At 37.5% G+C, this 19901-nt stretch overlaps 1 protein-coding gene and 1 long non-coding RNA gene across 8 annotated transcripts in view; one reads left to right on the top strand and one right to left on the bottom strand.

The window, feature by feature from the left end:
• Nucleotides 1-228: 228 nt before the first annotated feature.
• phf21b (PHD finger protein 21B) overlaps nt 229-19901 on the bottom strand; it is a 127851-nt gene continuing 108178 nt past the window's right edge. For 6 of the 7 annotated variants that reach the window (XM_015604951.3, XM_007245887.4, XM_015604953.3 and 3 more), the window contains exons 3-13: nt 18800-18892; nt 14695-15024; nt 11557-11691; nt 10668-10719; nt 10462-10538; nt 9415-9469; nt 8430-8452; nt 7623-7781; nt 6355-6421; nt 6160-6263; nt 229-5561 (exon numbers count right to left, since the gene is read on the bottom strand). In XM_015604951.3, coding sequence (XP_015460437.1) covers nt 5280-5561; nt 6160-6263; nt 6355-6421; nt 7623-7781; nt 8430-8452; nt 9415-9469; nt 10462-10538; nt 10668-10719; nt 11557-11691; nt 14695-15024; nt 18800-18892 — 1377 coding nt within the window. In that variant the 3' untranslated portion in view covers nt 229-5279. The remainder of the gene's footprint in view (nt 5562-6159; nt 6264-6354; nt 6422-7622; nt 7782-8429; nt 8453-9414; nt 9470-10461; nt 10539-10667; nt 10720-11556; nt 11692-14694; nt 15025-18799; nt 18893-19901) is intronic. The other variant, XM_015604952.3, reaches the window with a different exon arrangement.
• Nucleotides 9311-13528, top strand: LOC103022044 (uncharacterized). The gene is made up of 4 exons (XR_002650189.2): nt 9311-9445; nt 10587-10721; nt 10827-10863; nt 11496-13528. It is a non-coding gene; the product is annotated as an uncharacterized LOC103022044 (long non-coding RNA).

Below are 19901 nucleotides of genomic sequence, written 5' to 3'. Positions count from 1 at the left end.
GTGGATAACACCACTGCCTGTCAGTGAGCTATCACATCGTGTGGGAGAGACTGGGGTTTAATTCCTTGTCTGGGTGACTGAATGCTGCTTTTCACCTTGGGCAAGACTCCTAACGCCACATTGGTCCACCTCTGTAATCAGAATAACCTGGATAAGAGTCTCAGCTAAAAGCTGTAAATGTAAAAAATAGTTGTACACAAACTTCTCGGCACAAAAGAACACGGACGATTTTCTCAATGTTTTATCTTGTTTATTATTGATTCAGTTTTCAAAAAGAACTTAGTACAAAAAAGTGAGACTACTCTTTACCATTTACCAACTTCCATCAATCCACTTTGAATGCATCATAAAGAAGAAAAAAACTACATTGGCATATGTAAGACAAACACTTTCCTATACATACTATCCACTGGACAGCCCCCTTTCAAAATGACAACAAAAAAAAAAAGATCCACTACTTCAACAGTCCAAAGACCACCAAAAGATCCACCTAAAACTCGCCTCAAGGCTTTCTCCCTTTTTCTCTCCCTCTTTCTCTCTCCATTTCTTCTTTCCATCCATTTCTGCTGCTTTTCTTCCTTTCTTTCTTCTCCTCACAGCAAAAGGACACGTTATATGTCGCAAGCTAATAATGCATAATTGGCAAACAATAAAAAATCTTTTTTTTTTTATTCGTCTCCCTTTTCGTTCTCACGTTCATTGATAAAAGAATATAAAAAGTTTTATTTGTTTTTTTTTCTTCATCTTGTTCAACGTAGTGTCGAGTGTATTAAAATAGATCTGTATAAGCACGGCACAGTTTGTCCCGGAGAAGATTCTAGAATATGGAGGAGGGTTTGACTGTGGTGGTGAAAAAGGTGGAGGTGGTGGAGGAGGAGGAGGAGGCGGGGACATGCCTCAGAGTGGTTGGTTGGGTGGGTGGATGGGAGTAGTGTGTAGTTTGGGAGGGGCGGGGCTGGAGAAATGATGGGTGAAGGGCACACACTCGCTGATATGGTTCCCACCCCTTTTTAAAAATGATTCAGAACATTAACTGCTTCCTGTTTGTCCAGCAGGGGGTTTGATTCTAATCTTCCATTTCTGATCTGGACTCCTATCCCACAGCCTCTGCATGCTCCTCCTCCTGACAGACTCCCGGAGGGAGGGTCAGGCTGTGTACAGAAGTGGGTAATATGCTCGATATGCTTAGTGAACTGCTTGCTCTCTAACTGCGGCCGGGCAGGATCGGCTCCGTGTCTCTGGGTGAATATGGTGGAGCTCGCCGGGCAGCAGAACGTGAGGGAAGCTGATATGTTGATACTCAGAAAACAATGTTTCAACACCAGAAAATATTGAATTGTTATCGTTATGAGCTCAGAAGTGTGATGATATTAGATTCAGTCACCTCACGGAAGGCTGAAAACTCTTAACTTATACAGTAGGGCTGCATAATATATTGGTGGTCAATCCAGTGTGCCATGTCCTGCTGGAAAATGAAATCCGCATCTCTATAAAAGTTGTCCGAAATTTTGCATTGCACATTGCACTGACTTTGGACTTGATATAACACAGTGGATCAACACCAGCAGATGACATGTCTCTCCAAACCATCCCTGATCATCAGTAAATTTTGCATTTTATTTGTAAATCAAGGGAGCAGAGTCTGGAGGAAGAGTGGAGAGACACACAGTTCCAACTGCTTGAGGTCCAGTGTGAAGTTTCCACAATCAGTGATGGTTTGGAGAGTCATGTCATCTGCTGGTGTTGGTCCACTGTGTTATATCAAGTCCAAAATCTTACAGCACTTCATGCTTCCCTCTGCTGACAACTTTTATGGAGGTGGGGATTTCATTTTCCAGCAGTATTTGGCACACTGCCCACACTGCCAAAAGTACCAATTGGTCTTATATAATACTCTGATTTTCTGAGACACTGATTTTTGGGATTTCATTGGGTGTAGGCCATAATCATCAATAATAAAATAAATAAACGCTTAAAATTGATCACTCTGTGTGTAATACTATATATGAGTTTCACACTTTTCAATAATATTCTTTTTTTTTTTTGAGATGCACTAGTATATTTTATTGTGCAGCCCTAGTGTACCACCATTTAGTTCTTTCTTCCATCTCCCACATTCAATGTTTAGAGCTCTTTGATCAGAAATCCAGTTTCCCAAAAGCATCTCAGTGTTAATATCATCATAACTGATAGAGAGAGGGGAGCGTTTACTGTGTGAAGCTCACTCAACCCTTTAAATATCATCCTTTGAGCTAAGATGCTTCTGGGAAAGCCAGGCTAGATCAGAGGCCCTCGTCTTAATTCTGAAAAGAATGAATGAGGGTTTCTTATTGGATCTGCTGGCCATGTGCCCTGATCAGGAGTCGTGGGTCTATAGTGAAGAGTCTGAATTGACGCTGGCGTTCCAGCTTTTCCTGCCCTGTGGGGGGTTGAGGAGCAGCCCTGCCTCATTGGCTCGGTCTCTACTGCACACTGTAAAATCCCTTTGGCAAATCAGGAAGACAAACTACCACAAAACCATCCAATCCCTCCGTCTCTCACGCCAGTGTTCTGATATAGTAAATAAACCCTGGATTTGTCTAAATGTTGTTCTTGAGGCAGTGTTCATTTGTATCGTCTAGCAGATAAGAATAGATAAGAAAATGAGACAGAAGCAAATAAAGACACAAATTCAAATAGTGGCACTGAAAGAATATCGTCACTGTCATGCAAAAAACTCTACAATAAAGAGAGGAAGAAAAGATCCTTCTTAACTTTCCACTGAAATCAATTTTACACTGATATTTGTGGAGCATTTTCTATTGGTCCATTCATAATGAAAAACTGACAATGCTTTTAAATAAAGGTGAAAATAGTGGAAATAGTAAGGCATTCTCCATCACTTCTTTTATGTTTAAAGGATGGGGATTGAGGTGAGGGCTTCCCTCAGATTCTAGACCATCGAGAGCTGCAGCATCAGCAGGTTTTAAAATGATCTTCTCCTGAAAATCAGACAGTTCAAAGGAAGGTCAATCCTTTTTACCTTTAGGAACTTTCTGTAAACACCTATAAGTGTTTTTTTAATTCTTTTGCATTTTCACTTTCACACTTTTTTTATTTTTAATGTCTGTTTAAGGAGAACTCCGTGTGAAATGGTCTTTGGGTGTATTAAAACGTGATAAAAACTACTCTGCGCTTGACTTATTGTAATTTAAATGTAAGATGGAGGCTCCTGGAGATTTACCCATGCTGTAGGATGTAAACGGTGGCTTTTAATAAACTTCTTGTGCAGTTTTAATGTTCTAAATGCCTCGTTTTAAATGTCAGGGCTCTCCGGATTCTACCAATGAAGTATGGAGCTACTTTGAGCCTGGATAACAGTGGAAAAAGCTATTTTATCTGCTCATCTGAACTCACTTATTCTAAAATCCTGTTTAGGCAATGTGCACAAAATTCTGGATCTCTGAAAGCTGCAGGAGAGCAGAGGTGGGCTATTCAACAAAGGTAAGTATTTTTTATCATGTTTTAATACACCCAAAGTCCATTTCACACCGGAGTTCTCCTTTAATTAGACCAGCTATTTTTCACTGCTTATTCTCACCTACGGGCTCCCTGTAAAGGCTAAAAGGGGAGGGGCTTCTGAACATGGTGAGCTGCAGCACCACCAAAATTCACACTTATAATTAGTTGAGGATCAGGCAGTTTAAAAAGTTATTGCAAAGAAAAGCTACCAAATTCAAATGATGTCCAGAACTAAAAATATCCAAAAATGGAGATACAAGACTTTTGCGTGACAGTGACGATATAAGAAGTTGTACATTAATGTCTCAAATGAGAATCAGCATCAAAGCAAATTAAAAATAAAAAAATAATAAAAATAAAAAAGGTTTAAATACAGACAGAACAGATCAGTGACAGTCTAGGTGAAGTACAAAAAGGTAAGGTCTTTTTTTGGCATATTTAATACACTGGTGAAAAAAAAAAATTGAAAAAGACAGGAAAGGGTCTGAGGTTGATGATGATGATGATGATATTGATGATGATGATGAAGATGACAGGTTCACACACTCACTGGAACTGGAATGGCCCTTCCAATTGTCCGTATTTTTGTTGTCAGTGCAACCGGAGAAAAATAACGGAACACCGTTGATGTGGCTGTGAATCGGAGTAACAATACAAAAGAGAAATTAGAAGGACCTGTAAATAACAATACAACATATGTACAACGATTCCCTCTCTCCAATACTTCAATTCACAATTATGAACAGGCATCAGCATGAAAATACTAAATTCTCCACTAGAAATGCTAAATTTCGTAGTCATCTTAAATACTTTGTTCCTTTATCTCAACTCTATTAATACTGAAAAAAAAAGTTATTCTCTGTTTTTTTTTCACGTTTTTTGATTCATTTTTTGTTTTTTGTTTTGTTTGAAGGCTCGTATGCTTGTAAGTACATACACAATGAAAAAAAATTATAATAATAATAAAAAACATTTCCCCGTCTCTCTTTCACCTGAATTATTATGGCAATCATTGATCACTGGAAAATAAGAATGCACAGTTTATCTATTCGCACAGATAAATCTGGCTGTGTACCGTCTTCTCCGTTTATTATCATATGTCTCTTTTATGTTTGTTTGTTTGCTTGTTTGCTTCATTGTTTGTTTGATTTCTCGTCTACCGCTACTCTAATGTTGTTTCTCGCTATTAGCAGAACATTTATTTAATTTTCCCCTCCTGCTCCCTCCCCCTGTGTTTTTCCCCCTTTATTAAAAATGCAAAACTTAATGATAAAAAGAAAAGGCTTCGTCCGTACTGAATACTTATTTCACATATTCATGACGGCACTGTTTTCTGCTTCTGTTATTTTTGTTATTTTTTGTTAAATGTCATAAATACATTAAGGCCAAGAACATTTAATAATAACGTATAAATTAAAAAACGATAAGTTTCAAAAAAATCTCGTAAGCACTGTAGGTGTTGGGTTTTAAAAAATACTTGTCATGAATCGAGTGAAGGATATACTGTAGTTTCTTTTTTTTCTGCATTTAAATCCGAAAAAAGTTACAGCTCTTGCAAAAAAAGACCCCCGACCCCCGCCCGCCCCGCCGCTGCCCACACAATGGTTAGATATCACTCTCCAGGAAGAGGACTCCGTAAAGAGCCGAACGCGGTAAAAGAAACGCTCAGTCATAAACGCTGTCAGAGTCGCGTCTTAATGTTCGTATCTTTGTTTCTTCCGTTATTTCTTCGTCTGCTTGTTTTTTTTTGCCTGCTCGGTCTGCCGCGTGGTCTGGGGTCAGTTGTTGGCCTGTGGCTGGGCCACGCTCTTCTGCAGTAGCACGGCAGGGCCTGCGGTGGGCGCTGTGGTGCTGGGGGAGCTGCCGGTGCTGCTGCTGCTGCTGGTGGGTTTGATCCAGGGCAGGGAGAGCAGCGAGGCTCCTGTGGTGGTGGTGGCCGTCATGGTGACCTGGATCATGTGGTCGCGCTGGATGAGGCGGATCAGGGTTCTGAGGCGCTCCAGTGAAGCCTGGGTCTCCCTCTGCTGGCTCAGGAGATGCTCCTTCAGGTCCATGCACTTCTGCGGGGCAAACACCCAGAACTTTATTTCACAATCCTTAACATGAAATGCTAAACTCTCCTCTTCAATACTTTCTTAAATACTTCAAACACTTTTCTAATATTTTTTCAATACTTTGTTACTTTTCCTCAATTTATTGAATTATTATTATTAAATTATCTTCAGAGTCCAGGAAAGCTTTCTACTAAATTGTGGAGCTTTGCATTGTGAAGCATTCATCCACACAAGTATCAGTGAGCTGGTGATCATCCAACTACCCAAAGTATTGTACAGAGCATCATTAATTCAGAGTTTTGCACAGTTTTACTGTTTCACAGATTAAATAGATTTGTACACCCCAATAGCCCATGTGTGGCATTAGGAATGATGCCAACAGGTGCATATTTATCTCCTTCAATGTCTTTTTCTATTGGCAATATTTTGCTACAGAAAGTAAACAAGCTGGGTATGTGAATTTGCACACCTTTGCGTCAAGAATTTTCTTTTATATACAACACATACAGAATGTGAAAAAAATAATATATATATTTTTTTTAAATATTTCTTCTGCAAGAATGGCCAAGAATGTGTGAGTGAAGTAATAGTGTAAGGACTGTACCGTGAGGGACTTGCTGAGTCGCTGATCTTCTTCTTTAAGGTGGGTGCACTCTTTCTTCAGCTCACTGTTTCTCCTCATCAGTTTTCTCTTCTCCTCCTCTCTCACTGTAAACACACACACACACATTACACCAATATCTACCACAAAACCGGTCTATTAAAACCTCCACCCCACCAGATCACCTGCAGATCTTACCTGTTTTGTGTGTGACGTACGACTGGACAAAGTTATGTGGCCAAGACAGATTCTCTTTATTCAGAACCTGAAGAACAGAAGCAGAAAGATAAACATGACACACAAATTTACTCAAACTGCTTTTAAAACCAATCAAACTCTTTACTCACAAACCCGTGTTTTTGTCACAGAAGACATCATTTACAGAGGGAGTTGAACTGCTTACTATTCTTTGGTTCCAGCTGGGAACTTTTCAGGTTTTACAACTTGTTTTAGTTATGAAAATGTGCAGGACAGCTCAAAATTAGGTGTGAAAACAGGAACAGAGCCAGTTCCACATTGGTGAAAAGGGCTAACCATGAACCTCAAACACTGTTGTCTTGTTTCTGACAAAATCCAGCAAAACCAAAAAAGAGCTGTTAAACAGGCCGATTCCAAAACCCTTAAACTGTTACATCACACTCGGGACATTTACACCCTCTCCATACTACTGGAGAATATAGTGTTGTTGATACTGGAGAGCAGCTCTTCACCTTCAGACTCGACTAATTATGGTAATATAGTGAAGGGGTAGCAAAAATGGAACAAATAAAAGCTAGACTAAAAGCTAATGCTAGCTAAATAAAATCTTTTTTTCATCATCCACTACCTCCACAACAAACTGGACCACCACAGCTCAACCTAACTGGAGCTAAATACGAATCAAATGGTAGCATTCCAAAGGATATAAGACGAGATAAAGCTAAACCCAGAAAGGATGAAGTAGGTGCAAGGCTGAAAGCTAACTAGGCAACAACTTCTCCAGCTCCTGTTAGCCACTGTCTGTGCCAATAGGAGCTGATAGAATCTTTTGTGTTACATTTAAGAAATGCAGCTGGAATTAAGATTTTGGACAGCATTGTAGGTAAGTAAAGTAGTGCACAGTCTAACTGCAGCCTGGACCTTTATTGTAGTTAATCAGATTCAGGCAGAGCATGCTTTTGGTCACCTTCTCAAGTTTCCATAGCAACTACATCTATTAATTTTGACAGCAGTCAGATTTTTCTCTGGATTCACCTTGAAGACAAGGTGTTATCTTAGGTTGTTTTTTTTTAAACCTTAGTCTGGAGCTTGTCTGATTCATTTGAATTACCAGATCTTTCAACAACAGTGACCATTAACTTGCCTTTTAGTGTAGATTTTACAAGCTGCACTTAACGCAGCTTTTGACTAAATTCATAGCGTCTAGAAAAAAACTCACTTAACTCGGAGTGCTGTGTGTCAGATGTAATAAATAGAAAATCACTGACCTTTTTCTGGCACTTAGGGCACATCCACATGCCCTTGGGTGGGGATTTGAGAGCAGGGTGTAAGCAGTCGGGGTGGTAGGCGCGGGGGCAGGTATGGCACTGTTGAAGTTCACCATCTTCTTTACACACGGCACAGTGGTCGTCATGCTCCAGCTCATCCTGTGATTCAGATACACACCCGACACGGCACATTAGAACAACTCAACAATGATGTGATAATATTAAAATCAGTCATTTATAGTATTTTAGAAATATAGATAGAATACAATAAGAACTGTATAAAGTACAGCTTCCTACAGCAAACTAAAATCAAGGTTTATTTATTACATGTACACACTAGAACTCACACAGGACAAATATCAGTATAATGGTGTAATTACAGACTAAAGTTCTGTCTGAACGGGATTAGTTTCTCAGGGGGACATCTGTAAAAAATATTTCTACTCAGTGATAAAACTCTTGCAACTGGACTGCAATTGAAAAAACAGGAAGAGCAGTGAGTTTTTTTATTTTCTCGGTCACATGACATCACGTTCAGTAGCTCCTCCATTTCCACTCTGTTTTGTTTATGTGGATTTCCCTAAATATGCACGCCCAAAGTGTAACTACGGTGTGTGGCAGTGGACAAATAGCTATTTTAATAAGCACAAGGACACGAAACTCAGAGATTACATAGCCTAAAATCCAGTTCTATCTTTTTTGCTTTGAACCACATGTAATATCACACAATTTAGAATAAAAGAGACAAAAAAACAGGGCATACAAACAAATGCACAAGCTGAGAAAACCGTTAGACTTGCTACATACCTTCCAACACAGATCCACAGAGTCTGGCGTGTGAATTAGAAGCAGAGAACAGATTAGTAGCTGGCACAGTTATCAGACAGGGTTATGCACGGGTTAGATCCACAGCTATAGGCATGCAGCAAAGCTCAACACACAGAAAAGGCTGGGGCAGCTTATTAGCTTAGAAAAACAAACTGCAGTTTAAAGACAGCTTTTAACGTCTTTAAAAGGACAATCCAGGGTTGCTGGGCATGGTGCTTACGGCTGCTGTGATCAAAAGCCAGATTCACAAAAGTATCTTACGAAAAAAGTATTTTCTGGTTTGCTTTTAACTTAAATTCTTACTTAAAATACATAGAAAGTATTGTTATTATTGGAATTTAGAAGCTTTAAAATACAAGAATTAATTAAAACATTAAATAGGATTAAAGATGAAGATTGTTTTTGAACTACTGTTCACTGTTTTCACTTGGAAAAAATATTCCTCTATACAGCTCTATTGTAAAATACAATACAAACTTCTAAATAAGAAAATTGCTAAATTGCCAGGAGAAAATAAGAGCATTCATATGAACATCTTATGAAGTTTCTTTATGAGTTTTGCCTAAAAAAGTTTTGTGAATCTGGCCCATTGAAAGTGAGAATAGGGGTAATAGAGAACTCATGTACATACATACACAAAAACACACTGAAAATACAAGCACAATGACTGCAAATGAATGCTAAAAGCTACAGCTGTTTGGGGTCTGAGCTGCCTGATATACCACCTATACTTAAAGGTTGCAGTAACTGATTCAGTATCAAGTTCAGAAAAGTGATTCAGGCGTTCTTTAGTATTGGACAGTCACTCTTCATTGTGTGAGGCTCCTGTTTGTCTGTTTTGATCACATCATGTCGTGTGTGTGTGGGCATGCATCAGTTTGTGCGTGAGGGTGCTTCTTCATGCATGATCTTGTCAGCTCTACTCCAGCTGTGTTGTGTTGATGGGAAGAGGAATGCGCTTTACCTCGTGCTGACAGGAACAGTGGGTTGTTCAGGTAATTTGATGCAAGTCTTTTGCGCTAAAAAAAAAAACAGAGAGAGAAACTATTTCATTCTTTTATCTGGACTGAGATGAAATTAAACTGTGTACTGTGAAGTCAGAGACACTAGCACTGCATGGGTTTGGATAAAACAGTGGTTAGATGTGAATGTGCAGTGTTTGATCAGAGTCGATTGGACCATTTTAGTTAACAGCCTCAACAGTACAATCGTTAATGATGTAGTCTGAATAATACTGTTTCTGCTAATACTCTTTCTTTAAAGTTCTAAAGGACATTTAAAGGTCTATTATATCTACATACAAAGTTATTTTGATACACAAACAAAAGTGATATTCTATGTTATTATTTAAAGAACTATTTTGTATATTACAAAACATTGCAGGAATTAATCTGTACACTTCAAAAAACTGAATCTGTTCATATTAACCTTTTATGGCATATTACAACGTATCATTCTGTACCTTATTTACCTATTTATTAATTATTTTGTTTTAATATAATGTTACAAGGCATATCTATGTTCAATACAATGAGAAGTACAGGTAGGTCATACATACAAATATTAATGTAATTATATTATGTAGTGGATAATGTATATGTGCAAGTGAACTTACTAAAACAGTGTTTTTTAACCTTTGCCTTTGGGCAACATTATTTAAAAAGGCCACTTTTATTATTTTATCATGATAAAGCAGTGGTTCTCATTTCCTTCTGAAAATTATAATTCATGCCATACAGGTTTAATGGTGATTTAAACCAGGGCATAACGTATATATTTTTTTTCTCTAAGGTCAAATTATAATAATTATTATGTGCTTTAAGAAGTAAACAGAGATGTAATTAATTTTTCTACAATTAAAACAACCCCCCAGCTGCACTACATAGCCCAAGACAAGCCTGATTGTCCAAGCTAATGCCTGTCCACTGACAAATTACATACAATGGGTATCAGCATATTTGTCATATGACCTCTAACTGTGTGCTGAAGGTGGCAGTGAAAATGTAGCTACCTCTGGCTCGAACAGGCTGCTGTATGCAGGGTTAGCTGTACTTCTTCTCTTCCTCTCCTGTCTTTTGGTCTGGATCTCTGCCAAAACAATACAATTAATCTGATTACTATACAATCTTTCAACAGCAGATCACAAAAGAATGGAAATAGAATGGAACAGAATGGAAAAAAAAATTAAAATGGTTCATATGTTTATTTGGAGCTTACCTTCCAAGTGTTCTGTGGTGACAAGGCCGAGGGCTACCATGAAGGCAATTTTCTGTAAGATTAATTGAAAAAATATATAAATACATATAATACAGAGTGGGATAACACTGACTGTGTGCTCTAAACTAGAACCTCTTCTTTTTCTTCATTTTCACACAGTAAGACCAGACAGCAGCTTTACATTTACACCTCTGAGGTAAATATAAATATTACAAATAATGTGGAAATGTTTGTGTATTACACATTATTATTTATTGTAAATAGTAGTTTAAGTCCACTGTTACAGATTATTATTATAATACATTTTATCGAATGTTTATACAACAAATATTATCTAATGTTCATACTTTTATTATAAATCTAACTGTATAAATCTAGCAGTAATGTTCATTCATACTGAGTCTTACAATCCGGTGTGCCTTATAATGTGAAAAATACGCTAGTCTGCATGTTTACAGGTTAAAACAAGCTACGTTGTACAAACCGCTAGCTGATAGGACCCTGGCCTACCGGAACAATCAGGGTTTCACAGTGTAGCGCTGTCAGATAGCATTTATTAGCACTAAGCGCTGCTAACCGTGGCTCACACTGCTGCTAATCGCGCTGTTGAAAATATTGGAAATCTAACCTTACTGTAAATAATCGGAATCGTTTTACTAACCTAAATAAACAGTTTTCAGGAGAGAAATCTGTTGTGATTAACATTCAGCGCTCGTTCAATTTTTTCTTTGTTTTTTTTTTTTTTAAGAATTACAGTTTTGTTGACAGTTTTGTTCTACCTTTTTACTGAATCTTTCCATTTGTGTCCATCTTTGACACTCAACACAGATACACAGATGCAGTGGACTGTGCAAACTGTACATACAGATAGTACAGACAGTAATCTTACCTCTGGGTCTTCCTCCTTCTTCTTGGTCTTGTGTGCGGGGGAGGGGGCGGGACTAGGCCCCTGTGTGTGGATCTCAGCCGGTGGACCTGAAGAACCCTGAGAGCTGCTGGGGATCTGCGGCTGGATTATTATCACCTGCACACACAAGCAAACATAAACACACATGAGAATGTTTTTATGATCATAGGGTCACACTGGCAATCACCTTTAATCCTTTAGGTCAAGTTACTCCTGACACACTTCTGAAGGCATGGATGGATGCTGTGCTCAGACATTCATGTAGATAATTTATGCTTTCTCAAGAGATGCCGTTATTGAACTGTGATAACACACTGGACCAACACCAGCAGATGACATGGCTCCCTAAACCATCACTGACTGTGGAAACTTCACACTAGACCTCAAGCAGTTTGGACTGTGGTCTCTTCACTCTTCCTCCAGACTCTGCTCCCTTGATTTTTTAAAATGAAATGTAAAATTTACTGATGGTCAGTGATGGTTTGGAGAGTCATGTTATTTACTGGTGTTGGTCCACTGTGTTATCCAAAGTCCAAAGTCAATGCATTGTTTCAATCTTAGAGCACTTTTTGCTTCACTCTGCTGACAACTTTTATGGAGATGCGAATTTCATTTTCCAGCAGGACTGGTATTAGTCTTTAATATTTAATATTCAAATTTTCTGAGACACTGATTTTTGTTTCACATTTTGAACTGAATTACTAAAATTAAATAACTTTTCAATGATATTAAACAATTTTGAGATTCACTAGTGTTTTACAAATCAACATATAAGAGAAGGTATCCTGGGAAATGACTACACACTTAAGGCAAGTAAAGGGTCAACCACAAACCCAGTGCACGAACAGATGGCAAACTCTAATGGTCAACTCACTGTGTTGACTCAAACAGTAAATCTTAATTGAATTAATTCACCACTTCAAATCCACAACTTCATTTTTTTTATATTTAAGATATGTTCATTGATTCAATTACATGTAGTCCTGTTAAGTTTTACAGTAAACAAAGTGGACAAAGTTCTAGCTGTACACAAGTCTGAAATCACACACAAGTTTAAGAACATGTCTCTCCACATTGGCACCTGCACAATCAGCAGTGAATGAAGTTCTGAACTGTTGTTTTTGCTTGATAATAAGTGAGGCTGGTGGGAAGGGGTGTACCCCAATGGATAACAAGGTCAAAAAATACCATTCTGACTTTACGTTGACCTTAAGAAATAGTTCTGAGATATCTTTATATCAAAATAAAAGCCCCCACACACATTACAAACTAGCTCTTTCAGCAACCTGCAAAAAGAGCAGACGTGGAATATCCATCACTGCTGAGTAACAGACTCTGCTGTGTGTACAATATTTCTGTGTCATCTACAGTGTGGGGTGGAAAAATGTGGGCCACAGGAGCTGGGTGTGACCAGCAGCCGTGAGGACCACCGCTCTCCCTCTTAACGACATCGTAATGAGCCTCACCAATCTTCCCAGTGTCAGCCACTAGCCATTTTTCATCTGGGCCTGAGATTAATTACTGCTGCAGAACGTATATGCCGAGGTGAGCCTCCATTCAGAGCCACTCTGGGCTTGTGAAGAATTCCTCATCACACACAAGAGCCCAGCAAGGTTAAGCTGCCCAATCAGGGAGCAGATTCCCAAAAGCATTACTGTGTCACGATAATGGTGAGAGTTAGAAACTGGGACTTTTTAGAACAGTAGAGTTGGTCAGTAAACCGCACAATGCATTTACAACTTCGGTAATTTACGCTCAATATGAATGTATATCAACTAGAAGACAATATTTTTAAATCCTTCAGTTTCAGCGTCACTCAAAAAGTGTTTTGAAATCTGCACATGCTAGTTCTTTTATCTGTCTCTAGGTGGCCACATAATCTTGTCTTTGTAAGAAGATTTTTCTCAAATAAATAAATAAAACTGCACATAAACAGCAGCCTGTTCAAAAAGGATGTGGATGTGAAGTGTGCATTTACCTGAACTCATTGTGGCATGGTGGATTATATATATACATATATATTACAGTAGTATTTATTAACACAGGCATTCATTTGTCTGTCCTGGCTTAATCATATTTATCAATAGTCGAAAATGTAGCCTAAATATGGATCATGGCGTAACTACGCTTCTCATAGTTATTGTTTATACTGTATATGCACACACATACATAAAGTACCAACCAAATCTTTGGACACATATACTTATTCAGTGTTTTCTGTATGTAATTTTTTAAAATTGTAGATTAATATTAAAGACATGAAAACTATTAAGAAACACATTATGTAGTAAATAGTAAAAAAGGGTTTGTACTCCTTAATCCTTAATTCCTTTAAAATACTGAGACAATTATTCGAGGTGACTTTACCTCAGGAAAACACAGTTTTTTTTTTTACAAAATAATTTCATATGTAATCCTGTACAGCATGAATGTGTTCAATATATAATCAATAATGAAAAAAGATCACAAAATGAAAGAAAACACATTGAATGAAAATAAGCACGTCCAAACTTAGTTGCAGAGCAAATATCTAAACCTATATAAAAACGTTTTGATCTTATAATTATCATGTTTTTGTAGTTTATCAATGAGCTTTAATTCTCTTAACTAATGAAATAACATTGAAAAATTATTGTTTAACTGTATTATAGTGAAGACAAAACTGGTTAATATATACTGTAGGTACTGACCATTATATCTAGCCATGGAATTTACATGATCCATATTTCTAAAGTCTTGTGCACCCTCTACACTTATGATGGATTGTTTTGAGAACCAGGTTCAAAGATATGATGAAGATGAGCAAGAAAGGTGAGGTAAAACTGGTGTCCATACTAGGCTATAGGCTAACGCCAGGAAACTAGCCTTTTTTACATAGTTCTGGCAAACATTCACTTCTTCAAAAACAAAGTGTTGCAAACCATGTAAAAAGTGAGGAAGTTAATGGTACCATTAGCTGTTACAGGCTATACAGGCTAACTTTCCACATGTGTTTGCATGTGTTCTACCATGTCGTTCTATCTGTGTTATGATTAATTTCATAGTAAAATTTCGTAATGAAGAGGAGTGAGTTGAAATAATATGAGGCTGGGCTGATAGCGCTTCAGGTTGGTTTCTGACCTTGCTGTCGGGGCTGAAGATCAGCGGCTGCACTTTCACTGCTTCGCTCATGGCCGTCACCCCGTTGCCAGCCGGTGAGGCGGAGGAGATGATGGCGTAGGCGACCCCGGGGCTGGCCGTGGCCGTGGAGACGCCGGCCATGGAGCTGTCCCCCTGGCTGCCAGCCACTCTCTCTGGGCTGAAGGTGCTGTTGGCGATGGGCAGAGCCGGGCCCTGGCTCTTTGGGCTGACCATGGCCATGCCCCGGGGCAGGCTCAGCGGCTGGCCGGACTGCTGCTCCTGGCACGGGCTGTGGGGAAGGCTGTCCGGGATCAGAGTCTTTGGCCTAACCTGTTGGAGGCAGGAAGCATGTGTCAGCTCATTTAAATATTTATAACCAAGGCCATCTCATTTAGACACAGACACAATACTTTACAAAGGGCATGAAGCTCTGGCTTTGTGATTCAGGCTTGTTTAACCTGGCTGAACATTTATCTCTAATAGTAAAGCTGAAAATAACTGACCTTGGTTTGGTCTTTAATAAAGACAGGCATGTTTACAGCTTCTTAAACAAGAAAATGTGCCTAACTGGAGTGAATCTGTAATGAATAGCAGCTTTACATAACTGCACGTATCTGCTCTATAGTACTGCTTTACATGAATGATAATACGAAGGGTTACTAAAAAAAAAATCAGTATCTGCTTATCATTTACTATAATCAATTATTCAGTAACTGAAAACCAATACTATTCATTATGTAGTAACATTATTATTATTATTATTATTATTATTATTATTATTATTCAGTAATTTTAGAGTTTTTTCTAAATACGATTTGTTTTAAATAATTGTTTAAATACCAAATAGTTTATAGTATTTATATACTTTACATTATAAATTACAAGTAACTGATGAATAATTGGTTGCTACTATAAATTATTCACAAACAACCATAAACGACTAAGTATTTAGTAAGTGCTAACTATTTGTTAGCTACTACCATTATTCACTGATTGCTATAAATTCATTATCAGTTATTTATTAATCAGTTATTTATTTGTTTACTACAAATCATTCAGTAACTAGAATAAATTACTCAATAAAGTATTCCGTAACTGCTAAGTTATTCAGTGACCTCTATAAATTGTGTAGTAACTTCTATAAATTACTGTTTGTAACATCATATAACTTTTAACTACTGTGAATTAGCTGGTAACTACTGAAATATTAATTTAAAAAAAATAAAATGAATTCCCTGACTACTATACAATACCATTCAAAAGCATGGACACACCTTCTTCATAGTTTGGATGAGTTTAGTATTTTTTTTTTTTTCAATAATAATAAAACCCTGAATTTAAGTTGTATCCAAACTTTGGCTGGTACAGTACATTTATAAGTGACTGCTATGAATGACTATTATAATGAGTATATTGGACTGTAGTCTGTGTGTTTACCATGTTAAAACAAGCTACATGGAACGAACTGCTAGCTGATAGTTCCCTGGTTTACCAGAACAATATTAGCGCTAAGCACCGCTAACCATGACCAGAGCTTTCCTCACCCAAATAAACAGTTTTCAGGAGAGAATTAACATCCAGGGACCATTGGACTTTGAAAGAAAATGTTGTTTCTAAGAATATGTATAAAAAATATGGTACTGTGTTCAATTTATGTTACTTTTAAACAGTCACAGACAACTAACTGCTAACGGTGTCAGCACTTCATTAGAACTGAAACCGGTAAACACAGTATAGTTGGATTGAATATGTCTAATGTGTGTGTGAGTTACAGAGTTTCTAACAGTCTGCACACATAGTAATAACGCGTGTGTTTGTTTTATCTGATTCAGTTCATTTAGACAGAAAGCTCAGTGTTGTGTGTGTCTCAGTCTGTATGAGTCACAGTCTGTTTGGCTGGGGATTATGGCCGTAGATTAGAGCTGCACTGCCCCCCTGTGGTGTCATCGCTACTTACACAAATAAAAGCTTCACTTGGTGACCTTATCAAACATCATCATCTCCATTGATCCACTAAGAAGACCAATGAAAACAAATGAGCTCAACTGCAGCAAGGATTAATTGTATCCAAAGCCCAAATGGAAAGCGGCGCACGGCGGGAAGCCTGAGCCTTAAAGATTTATTAGCCGTGTGATTTATCAGATAATCTCCCAGATTTGGCCATGTACCCTAATGGACTGCTGTCGGCCTGTGTTTTAGGAGCAGAATGTCCTTCTTCATGCTACACTTTTGACTTGGTGTGATTAAAAATGGGTTTAGGAGGACTCTGCTTCAGATCCTGCAGAATATTCTTATTGGGGTGGGTGATTTATCCCTCAAGTAATATCATTATACTGAAACGTATTTTTGATAAAACACTATATTTTATTAATTTCAAGCACACACTACACTCTAAAAAACAGAGGTACGATATGAGTAGTTTTTTGTACTCAAAGGTACACTCTTCATAATTGTACCCTCAAAGGTACAATATTGGTCTTTACAGGGTCAGATTTGTTCCCTCTGAAGTACAAAGTCTAACAGAAATAAGTACAAATTTGTACCATTTAACCAGCCAAAGGGTACATTCAGAATTCTGTATCACTGTACTAATAAACAATATATATTTTAATTGCACATTTTTTATTTGGAAGCCAGACAATTTTGGATCATCATGTTTTTGAGCCATATTTAGTTGATGATAATGTTTATAATTTTTATAATCTTTACTGGCACAAAAAAACAGAGGTACAAAAAAGGACTCACTGAAAGGTACTTTTTTTGTACCTCAATATAAGGTACAGCCCCAGCGACAAGCTTTGTATTCTTTTAAGTACAAATCTGTACTTACTTTTCTTAGAGTGTACTGCAAAAATACGTTAAATTTCTGTTTAGTAAACTTTAGTATAGAAGCCAAAAAAATCAACAATAACTTTTTAATTTTTTTTTTTTTTTACAAAAAATACCCTTTAAAGTTAATATCAAAACAAAAACAATCTGGACTGCTTCCAAGGCAGAATACTGTTATTATCACAATATACAGTAGATTTAAAAAATATTTACTATAGTATTGGCTACAATACAGGTGGCCCTAAATAATATCACAGTATTTAAGGATATTTTCTAAACAGTGGTATTCTTGGCAATATGTAAAATGCTGAAAAATATTTAATTACAGTACAGTAAATGTTAAATTTTTATATAGTATAACAACTTCAGACTTTCACCATAATTTATTGCAAGAATGGAAACCCTAGCCTGTGCTCTGTTACATTTTTCCTACAAGAAGTGCAGCCAATAAGAGTTTTTTTACCTATCTAGATTCCGCCAAGCCCTCACCCCTTAAGAGTTCACTAATGAGTTTTACAATTAATAAAAGCTACTAATAATAACTTAAATAATAACTTTCCTAATAGATAGAACATACTAATAGACTACCACTATTGTGACATGGATTTTTTAAATCAGAATATTACTGTGTCACAATATACCGTAAACAATAAGATAGTTGGTATAGAAGAAGACTACAGAAATACTAGGAGCTTGTGGTACAGAATATGTATTTGTGATTAGTTTGCCATATTTGGGGCTGGAGTCTAGTTAAACAAGAGGACTCCTCTGGAGAATCTCCGTTAGTGCTCTTATGCCTCCTTCATTTGAGGGTGTGCGGGGAAAATGTAGGATTCTAGCTGATTTAGAAGGTGTAGAGGTGATCTTCTAATATTTCTCTTCTGGGACTAAACAAGATACACTGTATGTGTGCATTTGCACATTTGTGTCCACACTGAATGATAGAAAATCAGGAACCAAATATTCTATTTCAGAAATGGTCCTATACAGATGTATTGGGACTCCCTGGGCTAACCAGAGCTTGGACCCCTCACATTGCTGCTTGCAAAGTTACTCTGGGTCCCACATCATAAGTCATCCAGACACCAAAGTTGGAGGGCATGTGTAGGTAGATAGGTTGCAAGTAAAATGACCCCAACTGGCCTGATGGTGATGCTACAGAGCAATATAATGTGCTTTAAATCTAATATGTCAGAAGCAGTATGTAGCCTGTCCAGTTTTAATGAAACAGACTGAAAAATGTATGTCGGTGTGTATTTGTGTGTGTGTTTGTTACCTGAGGTAGCACAGTGGGCGAATGCCCTGCCAGCCGATGCAGAGAGCTGACCTGAGGCACCTTTATGGGGACTGCTGTGAGGGTTCCCAGCATCTGTAGGAGACAGCAAGAAAAACAGTGTTAATACTCTGCTTAACCACGTTACATGGCCTTGGGTGATGTTCCCAAGCTGAGCTGTGATGGTTCTGCCAAAATTCAAATGTGCAATTTTCCCCTCTTTCCGAGTGCAGTGGATCTGCCAAGACGTGGTTTGTGTCCAAAGTTCACCTCATGCGTTTTGCACCAAAGCTTCAATGCTAATGTAGCTATCAGGTTATGTCAGTTTAGAGCAGCCAGGTTATGAGACACACTATCACATACACACACATAAACTACTGTTTTTTGTGTAACCTTTTTTTTTCTTGTAAATACTTTATGACTTTTTTTATCCCTTGATTCACTCGATTTGAGTTCTGGTGTTATTTTGCATTGTTTTATTATTTTTTTTAGGATCCCTCATGCAAGACCCAACCACCCTGTCACCCAAAACTAGAGAAGGTTTCACATTAATATTTTTATACTATTAACGCAAATTATTGATTTGCAGGTGTGTTAGCTCAGGAAGTTTATGTTATTAAGAGTTGCAGGCAATTTAGGATAAAAATAGGATAAAAAGGATAAAAAAGCCTGCCTATCCATCAAGAAAAATAGAAAGAAAACTGTTTTGTATTTTGACATTATTATTGCTGAAGATATTGCTATTTAAAATTGACTGTGTGCTAGGTCAGGAACGTTAACCACATAAAGAATTGCAGCTATTTTAAGCTTAAATTTACTTGCCTCTCATGGTTTATTGTTAAAAGAGCTCCCATGTCTTTAAAAAAGTTGAAACAAAGACATTTTAAACAAAGAAAATTCCAGATAAAGCAAATTTCTGATAAATTTCTTTCAAATCAAATTTCTGACAAAGCTAATTTCCGATAAAGGAAACTTTACATAAAGCAAATTTCAGACACCCAGCATGTCTTGGCTTTAAAATATGTCTTTAAATGTACAATGACAAGTTGTGTTTGTCCACTTTCATGTTTCTCATGTCACCCATGTTAAAAACATTCCCACACTG

Source organism: Astyanax mexicanus, chromosome 2 (assembly GCF_023375975.1).
Source record: "Astyanax mexicanus isolate ESR-SI-001 chromosome 2, AstMex3_surface, whole genome shotgun sequence".
Lineage (NCBI taxonomy): Eukaryota > Metazoa > Chordata > Actinopteri > Characiformes > Acestrorhamphidae > Astyanax > Astyanax mexicanus.
The sequence above is the reverse complement of the archived record's forward strand: the minus strand, read 5'-3'. Positions and strand labels throughout refer to the sequence as shown.